Source organism: Urocitellus parryii, chromosome 2 (assembly GCF_045843805.1).
Source record: "Urocitellus parryii isolate mUroPar1 chromosome 2, mUroPar1.hap1, whole genome shotgun sequence".
NCBI classification, from domain to species: Eukaryota; Metazoa; Chordata; class Mammalia; order Rodentia; family Sciuridae; genus Urocitellus; species Urocitellus parryii.
Genome location: NC_135532.1, coordinates 121,740,346 through 121,753,053, shown reverse-complemented (window position 1 = coordinate 121,753,053; position 12,708 = coordinate 121,740,346). Strand labels below are relative to the sequence as shown.

The 12,708-nt window shown below is 36.6% G+C and overlaps 1 protein-coding gene across 1 annotated transcript; it reads right to left on the bottom strand.

The window, feature by feature from the left end:
- Positions 1–11,197: 11,197 nt before the first annotated feature.
- On the bottom strand, positions 11,198–11,776 carry Arl14 (ARF like GTPase 14). Its single transcript, XM_026412081.2, has one exon. The coding sequence runs from the start codon at positions 11,774–11,776 to the stop codon at positions 11,198–11,200; it is 579 nt and encodes a 192-aa protein (XP_026267866.1).
- Between the last annotated feature and the right edge of the window lie 932 nt (positions 11,777–12,708).

Here is a 12,708-nt window from a genome sequence, read left to right as displayed (position 1 = left end):
CAGAGCAGAAGGCCCGCTTCAGCAATTTAATGGGGTCCTAAGCAGCTTACAGATGTCTGAAAATAAAAACGAAAAAGGGCTGGAAGTGTGACTCAGTGGTTAAGCATACCTGGGTTCAATCCCAGGGACAAAAAGAAAAGAAAAGAAAAAGTGGTATTTTGTGTAAAAAAGAAAGAAAAATAAACATGTAATTATATATATTTACTTATTTTTGCAAAGACAAAATAAAGGAAGGATAATCAAAAAATAATTAAAATGGTTGATGTTAGAGATAGGTGGAATGGCTAGGGAAGGAAGACTTCTCTAAATATTCCTTTTTATATAATTTTGACTTTTGAGGCATGTAAATATTATACAAACTCAAAATTTAATATTAATATTAATGTATAAAAAGTGGCAAACTTTAAAATATAGACAAAAAAATCAACTTAAAATCAACAGAATATTTTATACACATAAAAGTACACTATGAATAAGAATCGAAAGAACTAAAAAAATCTTGAACTCTTCTAAGTGGGTTTATTAGAGATGATGGTGATTCTGAAAATATTTTGCTAATGTTTATTTATGAGTAAATATATTGATGCTTTTTGGAACCAGAGTTCTTTGTCAAAGAAAAGGGCTACAAATAAGGAATGGGAAAGAGAAGGAAAAATCCTATGGTGTAGATTGAATTTGGAAGTGTCAGTATTATTCTTTTAAAAGAAAGTGTGTGTGTGTGTGTGTGTGTGTGTGTGTGTGTGTGTGTGTGTTATGCTATATATTCTTTTTTCTCTCTAACCCAGGAGAACTTTACCATTGAGCTATATCCCAGTCGTATTAATAATTAATTTTTTTGAGACAGAATTTGCTAAGTTTCTGAGGCTGGCCTGAAATTTGAGATCCTCTTGTCAGCCTCAGAAATTGCTGAGATTACAGGCATATGTCACCATTCCCAATTTACATGGTCTTAAGTGTATATTTATTTTCCTTTCTTTTTCTACCCCTCCTCCCCATTTTCTATAAGCCATACTGAATGGAGTTAGCATTCATTATTTGATTTGTTTTTCTTTTTCTTTCTGGAGGTTGTTACTGGGGATTGAACCCAGAGGTGCTTTATCACTTCCCCAGTCTTTTTTTTTTTTTTTTTTTTTTGAGACAGGGTTTTGCTAAATTACTGAAGCTGGCCTCACCTTTACAATCCTTCTCAGACTATGAAGTCATTGAGATTATAGGCGTGCACCACCAAGACTACACTGGCTTTATTGTTTGATTTCCAAATACTATCCCCAGTTAAAAACAAAAAAACAAAAACAAAAAAAACAACAAAAAAAAACACCTCAAAGCTCCTTGGAGAAATAGTTAATTTCAGGCCTCAGATATCCAGGTAGGGAAATTAGTACAAGGTAAACCTGGGAAACAACCTCAGAATTCCCCCCAAACAAGGAAGTACTCAAAGACTCATAGAAACTCAGCAATAGTACATAGTAACTATCTTGCAGGGACTTCCTTGAGAAAATGTGAGACAGTTGAGCATTAATAAGAATAATACCAGAAATGGATTATAATGGTGTTGGGTCACAACACAAAAGCTTGTACACCTCTTCCCCACTGAAGATCCTGATTCATCAGTCTGGATGAGGATCGAGGATGCATTTTCTAAGCAGCTTGCAGGCAGTGCTGCTGATGTTGATCCATGGACCTGCGTTTGAGTAGACATTAAGGAGAAGGGATATAAAAGAGAAAGTTTATCTTTATAGAAGGATGCCACCCAGAAAATGTACAAGAAATAATAGAAAAATTACTATTTTATAGTTTCCAGTTTTCCAAACAGACACTGTGACTCCCTGGTGAATGCAGTGGAAAATAAAATGTTTATAGAATATTCTTTCTCAAAATATTTAACCACAATCAAATCATGAAGAAACAGAGGGAGGCTGAAACAGAAGAATTACAAATTCAAGACCAGCCTCAGCAATTTAGCAAGACCCTAAAAAAACAAAGGCCAAATGTTTTCTCTGATATGTGGATGCTGATCCTTAATGGAGGTGGGGGGGGGGGAATGGGAGGAATGGAGGAACTTTAGATAGGGCAAAGGGGAAGGAGGGGAAGGAAGCGGGCAGGGGAGCAGGGAAGATGGTGGAATGAGATGGACATCATTACTGTAAGTACATGTATGAAGACACAAATGGTGTGACTCTATTTTGTGTATAACCAGAGACATGAAAAATTGTGCTATATATGTGTATTATTAGCTGAAATGCATTCTGCTGTCATATATAACAAATTAAAATAAATAAATTTTTAAAAAATGAAAAATAAAAAGGGCTTAGGATGTAACTCAAAATAGAATGCTTCTGAGTTCAATCTTCAATACCATAAAGAAAAAAAAAGTATTAATGAGCTTGGCATAGTGGTATATGCCTGTAGTCCCAGATACTTAATAGGCTGAGAGTGAGAATGGCTTAAACCCAAGAGTTGGAGACTAGTCTGCACAATAAAGCCAGATTCCATCTCAAAAAAAAGAAAGAAAGAAAGAAAGAGAGAGAGAGAGAGAGAGAGAGAGAGAGAGAGAGAGAGAGAGAGAGGAAGGAAGGAAGGAAGGAAGGAAGGAAGGAAGGAAGGAAGGAAGGAAGGAAGGAAGGAAGGAAGGAAGGAAGGGAAAGGAAAGGAAAGGAAAGGAAAGGAAAGGAAAGGAAAGGAAAGGAAAGGAAAGGAAAGGAAAGGAAAGGAAAGGAAAGAAAGAGAAAGAAAGAAAGAAAGAAAGAAAGAAAGAAAGAAAGAAAGAAAGAAAGAAAGAAAGAAAGAAAGAAAGAGAGAAAGAAAAAAGAAAAGAAACAGGACTGGGCATATAGCTCAATGAGAGAGTGCTTGCCTAGCATGCACCAGGGGTTCAATCCCCAACACTGCAAAAAGAAAATTTAGTATAATAATTATAAGGTTGGTGTGGTAGTGTATACCTGTAATCCCAGTGACTCAGGAGACTGAGAAAGGAGGATTGCAAGTTCAAACCCAGCCTGCCTTAAACTTGGCCAGACTCTGTCTCAAAAAAGATTAAAGGTGAAGGAGTGGCTGTTGAGGTAGTTCGGCCTTAGAATATTTGGCTTAGCACAAGTAAGACCCTAAATTCAATCCCCTGGACAAAACATACAAACAAATCTAGGTAGAAGAAAACCAAGAAAAGGTAAGGAAAATGTTCAAAATTAAAAGTGACATAAGCAAATACAATAGATTCTGGATCAAACAAATTCTATAAATTCTATAAATGATAATATGAAGGAAATTTGATTATTAACTATTAAATAATATTTAATAATGCTGAAAAATTGATGTTTATAATGGTACTGTGGTTATATAAAAGAAGGTTGATTTAAGGATATACATGATGAAGTATTTAGGCATGAAGAATTATAAAGAATTAGAATGATTGCAACTGTGTGTGTGTGTGTGTGTGTGTGTAGAGATTGAGAGTGAGACTGAGAGACAGAGACAGAGAAATAGAAAAAGGAAAAGAGAAAATGATAGAAGACCAAGAAAAGCGTTGGAAAGCTATAGCAGTAATCTAGATGAAAGTTGGCAGTATGAAAAGCTAGGATAGTAAAAATGGAAATATAAAAAAATAATATTTAAAAACTATTTTAAAAGTGGCAGTGGAAAATTTAGCAATTCAATACAATACAATTTGATAAATTATGTGATGAGTGGTTAAATATTTGGAGGAAAAGAGAATCTTATTTCAATATTACATCAAAATTAACTCTAGGGGGCTGGGGCTGTAGCTCAGTGGTAGAGAGCTTGTCTAGCATGTGTGAGGCACTGGGTTTGATCCTAGGCACCACATACAAATAAATAAAGGTATTGTGTCCATCTACAACTAAAAATATATATTTAAAAAAATTAATTCTAGTTTTCCAGATGCAGTAGTACACACCTGTAATCACAGTGGCTCCAGAGGCTCAGGATCATAAGTTCAAAAACCAGCCTCAGCAACTTAGTGAGGCCCTAAGCAACTTAGTGAGACCCTGTTTCAAATTTTTTAAAAAAGGTTGGGGGGAGCTCAGTGGTAGAGCACTTGCCTGGCATATGTGAAATACTGGGTTCAATCCTAAACACCACATTAAATAAATAAATAAATAAATCTAAAAAAAATAAAAATAAAAATGGGATGGGGATGTAGCTCAGTGGTTAAGTGTCCCTGGGTTCAATCCCCAGTACCAAAAAAAAAAAAAAAAAAAAACCTAAATACATCTGCGTCAACTTTTCTCTTTCAACTTTTCTAAAGATTTGAAAATTTTCAAAATAAAAAGTTGAAGAAAAATTAAATCCCTGTGAGGCAAATGAGAGTGGTAGGACCGATGTGGGGAGACAGGTCAGATGGGGTTTGTGACGAAAAAAGAGACTGGGAAAGGAGGGTTTTATAATCCTAATTTATTAGGGCAATTTAACAGCAGTGGCTCTAACAATTTACAGATCTTCCATGGCTTTATAAAAGTTTATTTCTTGTTCAAGTCATAGTTCTAATTAGGAAGACTGATTCAGAGAGGTAAAGCAACCTGCCTAAAAAACAAACTAGTGACTAATCAGAATTCCAGTTCTTATTCCAAAGCCCCGACTTGGACTAGGATGAAGCTGTACAATTTTGCACCAGTTTTCCCTGCCCTTGCATATTTCCCTCATTTAACAAGGGCATAGGCTAAGGGCATGTTGCTCAAAATTTACAACTATGCTTTCTCCATCTCAATGGCTTGTGGGTGTTTCTTTTAAAATACAATATTACTCTCTTTATCCTAAGTCCCTATCTCAGTAGGACAGGAGGCAGGAGAAGGCAAGAGAAACAGGAGGTGGGCACCACCTCTACTAAGAAATGAATGGGGTGTGGTGAAGCAGGGGAATGATACAATCAGTTTTTCATTTTTAAAAGATCATCTCAGCAGACTTGTGTGGAAAATGCAGTTATATAGACGGGAATTGTTGATGGCCTTTTGACAGTGGTGAGGACTGAGCAGTGGTCAGATGGAAAATGTACTTTAAAGGGAGAACTGACAGCATTTGTTGGTATATATAAGATACCAAGGAAAAAATGAAGATATTTTGTAAATTTTGGGTGCAAGAAGCATGCTGGTCCATTTCTCTAACATTTAGTTAGAGAAACAAAGAGTTTTGGTTTTTGTGTTTTTGTTTTGTACCAGGAATTGAACCTAGGGTCACTTAATCACTAAGTCACACCTCAGCCCTTTTTATTTTTTATTTTGAGATAGTATCTCACTAAGTTGTTGATGGCCTCCCTAAATTGCTAAGGCTGGCTTTGAACTTGTGATCTTCCTGCCTCAGCCTCCAGAGCTACTGGGATTACAAGCAGGAGAGCCACTGAGACGAGCTCCCTCATAAGATTTTTGTGAAGAAATGTGATAGATAGTATTTGTAAAAACACTACTCATGATTGTCATCTAATAACCATCTTTTATATGTGTGTAGCACTTTCAAGGTAAAATATGCTTTCTTATGCTTGAAGTAACTTAGTTGCTTTTTTTTTTAAAGAGAGAGTGAGAGGGGAGAGAGAGAGAGAGAGAGAGAGAGAGAGAGAGAGAGAGAGAGAGAGAGAGAGAGAGAGAGAGAATTTTTAATATTTATTTTTTAGTTCTTGGCGGACACAACATCTTTGTTGGTATGTGGTGCTGAGGATCGAACCCAGGCCGAACGCATGCCAGGCGAGCGCGCTACCACTTGAGCCACATCCCCAGCCCACTTAGTTGCTAATAGTGAACACTATGGTAAAAATATGATGGACTGGAAATGGAATTCCTATGACATTAGCTTCTGTTATGTTAAAATACTCATTAGCACTGCCCGAAAGAAGTTTGTCTGTTGTTTTTTTTTTTTTAGAGAGAGAGAGAAGTTTTTAATGTTTATTTTTTAGTTTTCAGTGGACACAACATCTTAATTTTATTTTTATGTGGTGCTGATGATGGAACCCAGCGCCTGCACATGCCAGGCAAGTGCGTTACAGCTTGAGCCACATCCCTAGTCCTGTCTGTCTCTCTCTTAAACACTTTGCTTCTCTTTGAAGAGAGAGCTCTTGTGAACAAGAACTTGCCAACTTAGAGGTCTGCAGAACAGAACTCAGGGGTATCTGTTTCTTGGGTTGTTTTCCCACATACCCAGTATACTGCAGTGATCAAAGCCTCTGAGACTGAGGGTCACTTATGGGAAACTAGCACCATAGTCTCTTCATCTAAAATTACCAGCCTCTTTGGCTTGATGAAACTCACTTTGTACATCATCAGAACACAGCGATGATCAGCTTTTAAAATGGGCAAATTAATTTTAATATGTCAGTCACTGCTGCTGTTTTACTTATTCATCATTCTTTATTCTTATGTCCTGTAGGAATTTTTTCACATAGAATATTTAGAAAATCAGATAGAAATATTTAGCTAATATTTACCTTTTATAATATCTGACACTGGGCTGGGGTTGTGGCTTAGCAGTATAGCGCTTGCCTCACACATACGAGGCTCTGGGTTCAAACCTCAGCACCACATAAACATAAATAAATAAAAGGTATTGTGTTCAATTACAACTAAAAAATAAATGTTAAAAAAAATAATATCTGACACTTAGCTTTAAATCAAAAATTCGAGATTTACTCTTTACATTTTTAACCAAGAAACATTTCTGAAGTGGTGTAATTTTGGTTGCTATCAGATCCACCGTGGTATGCTACTTTGATAAAAGTTTTGCTATGTTACAGATTGGGAACAAGATAAAATTCTAAGGAATTTGGGATCTTTATTAAATAAGTAGATTTTTAGCTACTTTTCCCACAGAAAGATTAACTATGTGAAATGATAATTTGCTATGCTATAGTAGCCTTTTTATTATCTATATGTATTCCAAAACATCCCATTGTAAACCTCAAATATATGCAAAAATTTGTTTTAAAATAAAACAAAACGATGTTGTGTCTACCAAAAACTAAAATAAATAAATAAATAAATATTAAAATCTCTCAAAAAAAATAAAAATTAAAAAAAATATGCTGATAAAATGCTTGGAAAGAATGTACAAAAATAAAGCAAAATAAATGGTTCAGGATCTAGCTCAGTGGTAGAGAACTTGTTGAACATGTGTGAGAATCTTGGTTCAATCTCCAGCACCACAATAAAATATGATAAAATAAAATATATGATAACAACAAATATCAAAGTTTAAATATTCACAGCTTCTTTCTTCCCATCTGCTAAGGAATATTTTCCTACTATCTTGCTTGTCTTATTATCTTCCCTCAGATTCAGTCACTGTTACAGGGCTGGGGCCATCTTGGTAACTGAGATGGCACTAAGATACCCCCCCCACCTTCAAACCCAGATTTTTGTGATCAAGTCAGAAAGATTTCAGAGTAACAGGCAATAAGTTTATTAGAAGGGATGGGAAAAGGGATGGGGGAGCACCTCAAGGGATAGAGGGGATTCTCTCAGAGAAGAGAGGGATAACATGACTCTCCTTCACTCCAGTTTTATTAGGGATCCCAGCGAAGTTTCCTGAGAGTCCTGTTCAGGTTCTACCTCTTGATTTTCGACTGATAGCAGGATGACATCAGATTTTTAAGACCCCACTGCCTTGACAACTCTAGGTCCCTTTGGCCCATGCTGGTTCTAACTGGAATCTGTTCGTACAGATTTTATGGTAAAAGGGAATTATCTTTATCTTCCCAAATTCTGGGATCTTTTCCATGTAAGGATCACAAAATTTCCCCCCCCTTAAGGGTAACTTGTGTTCTTATCAACATTATTTCAGCCTGCATTCTGCAGATAACAGGTAGTTTGCTGAGGAATGTAACATATCCTGTTGACTTAAACTAGGCAGAGCTTCAGGTAGATTGCTTCTTGGAAAAGAAAGCACATGGGGGTCAGCACAGTGGACCCATTTTATAGAAATATTCCCTTAACCTCATGTTCCCACCACTCATATCTGTCTGTCCCCTATCAGCACTATTTGTACATCTGGGTAAAGGGTTTACAGGTATATGTGTGTATGTTTGTGTTTACCCATACACCCATGTGTGTTAAAGGACAGAGGGAACATGCTAGGGAGAACAGGAGGGAAATGTCAAAGAAAGAAAAGGATGATGGAATTAACATCAAAAAAGAAAGAAAGCTACTCATGGAAAAAACATAGATCCCAGGGAAAAAGTAAAACAGCATACAAGTTTCTGGGAGAGTATTGCCAGAGATTTTGAGGAATGGCTGCTATACTGGGAGAGATTTTGAAATGATAGGAAAAACTTTATAAAATTTCCTCTACTTTAATTCTATATCAGCCAGGCACACTGGCACATTGCTATAAGCCCAGTGATCCAGGAGGCCGAGGCAGTAGAATGACAAATTCAAAGCCATCGTGGGCTATTCAGTGAGACTCCTCAAAACAAAAATGTCTGGGGCTGTAACTCAGTGGTAGAGCCCCTACAAACTGTTCAATTCCAAGTCAAAAAAGAAAAAGAAAAAAACAAAAAAAAAAACAAAAAACAGGCCTGTGGTGCAAGCCTGTAATCCCAGCAGTTTTGGAGGCTGAGGCTGAAGATCACAAGTTCAAAGCCAGCCTCAGCAACTTAGTGAGATCCTGTCTCTAAAATATTAATATTCCTGAAATCACTAGGGATGTTGCTCAGTGGTTAAGCACCCCTGAATTCAAAAGAAAAAAATATTTTATCTGCCCACCACACACAACACACATCAGAGACTTCTAATGTTTTTTCAGACTGTTTTCTTTGAATTTTACATGATGACTGGGTCACAAAGGGCTTGGCTTAATTCAAATGACCAAAATACTAGAATACCCAGAGACTTAATTTTATTTTATTTTTTTTTATTTTTGTAGTACTGGGGATTAAACCCAGGGGTGTTTTACCACTGAGCTACACCAAAGTCTTTTTTTTTTTTTTTAAACAAGGTCTCAGATTTGAAATCCTCCTGTCTCAACCTCCCAAACTCTGGTATTACAAGTATATGCCACTATACCCAGCTATCAGGAAACATTTTCTATTCAAATATTTTCTATAGAAGTAAATTAGTGGCTTCTAATGTTTAGATTACTAGAATGATTCAATTTTTAAAAAACACTGAAGGAAATTGTAAAGGGAGATGTATATTTGAAGTTTTAACCATTTGAGGAAACTCAGGGAAAATCCTATTTTTAATGTTTAACATTGCCACCCTCCTGAGATCTTCCTGAAATCAGAAAATCTTTTGGCAACAATCTTTCAGCATCTTTCTTACATCTCTGTTATCACAATTTATTCTAAAAACATTCTTATTATAAAAGAAATATATATATTGGCCTGGCATCCTCCCCACCCCCCATTGCCAGGGATTGAATCAGGAACTCTTATATGCTAGAAGTGCTCTGCAGCTGAGCTACACCTCAGCCCTGGGTTTATTCTTGGGGATTAGAAGCTCACTGAAAACAGAGATCATACCTTATCTGTAAAATAATATTTTAGCAATTAACAATGACACAGGCCTTAGAGTCACACGCACTTAAATTTGAATCTTGGTTCTGCAATTCCTTAGTTAAAATACAAAGTTATTTTTTGTGGTTTTTGTAGTTTAACTTTATTTAGTCTCCATCCTCACTTTTGTTAAAATTGAGATAATAATGCCATTTTTTTTTCAGGGCAGTTATGAACATTAAATGAGAAGATGTATGAAAGCACTTAGCCTATTGCCTAGCACACCCATGTATTCAATCAACAGTAACAAAGGGCTTATCTTCTGTATTATTTAAACTACACCATGTAGCATGGAAGGAAGGCCAAGAATTAAGTCATAATGAAGAGGAAAAGAGAAAAACACTAACACACACACTAAATGTAAGGGGCAACACCCTTGACTTACCATACCTTTATTTTCCTCTATGATCTTGGAATTTGGAGTCCAAGAAGCTGCTGTGAAAGCTGGAGGCTTGCTTCTAGCCCAAATGAGACTTATTGAGGTAGGGTAGGAGGAGAGTTTGTTAGGACCAGGGCTCCCCTGGGAGTTCTGAGCCTGGCACAGAAATTCTAATTCAATCTTTGGTTTTGCCTCCCCTTTCCTTGTCACAGTATTTCTGAGAGTATCCTAGTGATGGAAACTTCCAGTCACTAACTGCACCTTTCTGGAAGTTAGCAACTTCTTAGACAACATCTTAGACAACATTTCTTACAATAACAACACAGAATTTAACTTCTGTATCTAACTACTAGCTTTATGTTGCTGCCCCATGTGAAGGTCCCCGAGAACAGAGGTCTGCTTCAGCTTATCAGCACAATAGGCTGTACATGTGTTGCTAGGTAATACTGAATTCCTCTGAAGCAGATCTTAAGGCTGCAGCCTAGAGCTTAGCCCTAAACACAAAACTTGTCCTAAATTCTACGGTACTACCATAATGCCCAGAACTTTTAGTTGCACACTTCTGTTCCCTACAGAACATAGCCTCTGGGCAATTAGCCTGAGGTTCATTGTTTAAGACACTTAGGAGGATGTTCCCAGCAATGAGTTTCAAAAATCTGGCAAGAATCCAGAAAAGGAGCTTTATTTAGGGAATAGGATATACAAAATACTAGCTTCCAATTTTTTCCTCTCCGTAATATAAAGTTCATTTTTCATACCACTCAGCTATTGCACGGTAGAAAGTCAATGCCTGAAAAAAACGGTCTTGATTAGCAGTCAAGTTATTTAAACTTTGTTCTAGAAGTCATATAAAATTAATAAAGTCATAATTTATCCCGTTCCAAGCATGACTATTCTGAATCATCCAACATGTTAAAATTTTGCAAAATACAAATTCTTCATTTTTTGATCATTACCATACAGTTTCCTAGTTTCTGGCTAAAAATAACTATTTTCTAGAGTTGTTTAACCAAATTTATTTTTATTTTTTTTTTTTAAAGAGAGAGAGAGGAGAGAGATATAGAGAGAATTTTTTTTAATAATTATTTTTTAGTTCTCGGCGGACACAACATCTTTGTTGGTATGTGGTGCTGAGGATAGAACCCGGGCCGCACGCATGCCAGGCGAGCTCTCTACCGCTGAGCCACATCCCCAGCCCTAACCAAATTTATGTGAAAAAAAAATCTCAGGAAACATTTGCCAACTTAAGTAACTTGCTTTTCTCACTTAAGATAGAAAAAAAATTACCGTTTCAACTTTATCTTTTTTGAGGCTTCAATCTTTCCACTGTCTCATTTTTGCTTGAAGAATGCTAAAGTGTCTCCTCTTGATTTTATGTGACTTTTCACGAATCCAGTTAATTTCCTGAATCCTTCTATCAGCCCATCGCCTGTGAGGGCACAGCAGGGTTGCACATACCAGTTCCGGTCACTGCAGAGCTTCTTCACTTTGAATATTCTGGTAATGTCCTCCGCAGTCAGAGCTCCAGGCACATCTTGTTTGTTGGCTAATAGGACAACAGGCACATTTTTAATATGTTCATTCTTCAAAATGTGCTCAAACTCTTTCCGTGAGACTTCCAGTCGCTGTTGATCTGTACTGTCCACAACATACACCAGCCCATCAGCGTTCTCACAATAATAGCTCCAAACAGTTCTCATTTTTTCCTGTCCTCCAACATCCCAGACTGTGAGCAAAAGGCTGCTTTCCAATTCGATCATCTCCACATTGAAACCTATTGTTGGCATGGTCGTAATATCCTTAGCAAGCTTTAGTTTGTAAAGGAGAGTAGACTTCCCTGCTGAATCAAGTCCCAGAAGAAGAACGTGGGCTTGCTTGATTTTGGAGTTCTTAGAACTCAGAAGACCCATCTGAGGCTTTTTCTTCTTTAACAATCTTTTCTTCTGACCAGAGGCAGTGTGTCCTTTCTAGATCTTGCATGAAATTGTGTAGGAGGAAATAAGAGAGCAAATGCTTTATGATATAGCCCAAGAACAGGAGCTTATGTACATTTATATTGTGGCTTATCAACTCTTATAGGCAAACAGTATTTTAATTGCAGTCCTAGCCAATCCTGAGTTATCTGTGGTGTGAGTAACCAGCCAATATCATAGTGGCTCAAAGGGGACATTCTTTGTAAATGAGTAGGATAAGGAGTGGCTTGCCTGGCTGATGCTACAGCTTTTGTCCCTTTCAGGTGATAGAAACTTGGAGGAAATCAAAGGATCAGACATGCACAGTAAGGTGGTTTAGAAGCAGAATGAAAACAACTTTTTGTTGTATTTTATTTTTAACTAATCTTCAGGTTAACTTTTAACTTTTTATTTAACATTTTGTAAAAAAAAATTTTTTTTTGTAGAACTGTGTAGTTACTTGACTATTTCTCTTATTACAATTGTAAATAAATAACTAGGGTTCTTAAATCATGAAGAGAGTTATCTCCTACTGCCCACCCCCACCCAGTATCTTAAGTACTTTCCCCTTGACCAGATTTCTCAGTAAGAAATTTTAAACCACCCAAGGTTATCTGAACCTTTCTCCCATAATCAGATAGAGCATTGTTTCTTGAGTCTACCAGGCAGAAAATTAACACTACTCACAAAACCAGACTTAGAGGGGAAAGTTTGCACACAAACACTTTTGAATTAAGCAGACATTCTAGTTGAAAATAGAAGATTGAATATATGTATTTATCTCCTTTCCTTCTCAAGACTACACCTAAATGACAGCAAAGAAATAAAAATAATATATAAACCTATAGTGAGAGGAGCAAGCAAATCCATCAAAGGGTGAAATATTTCAA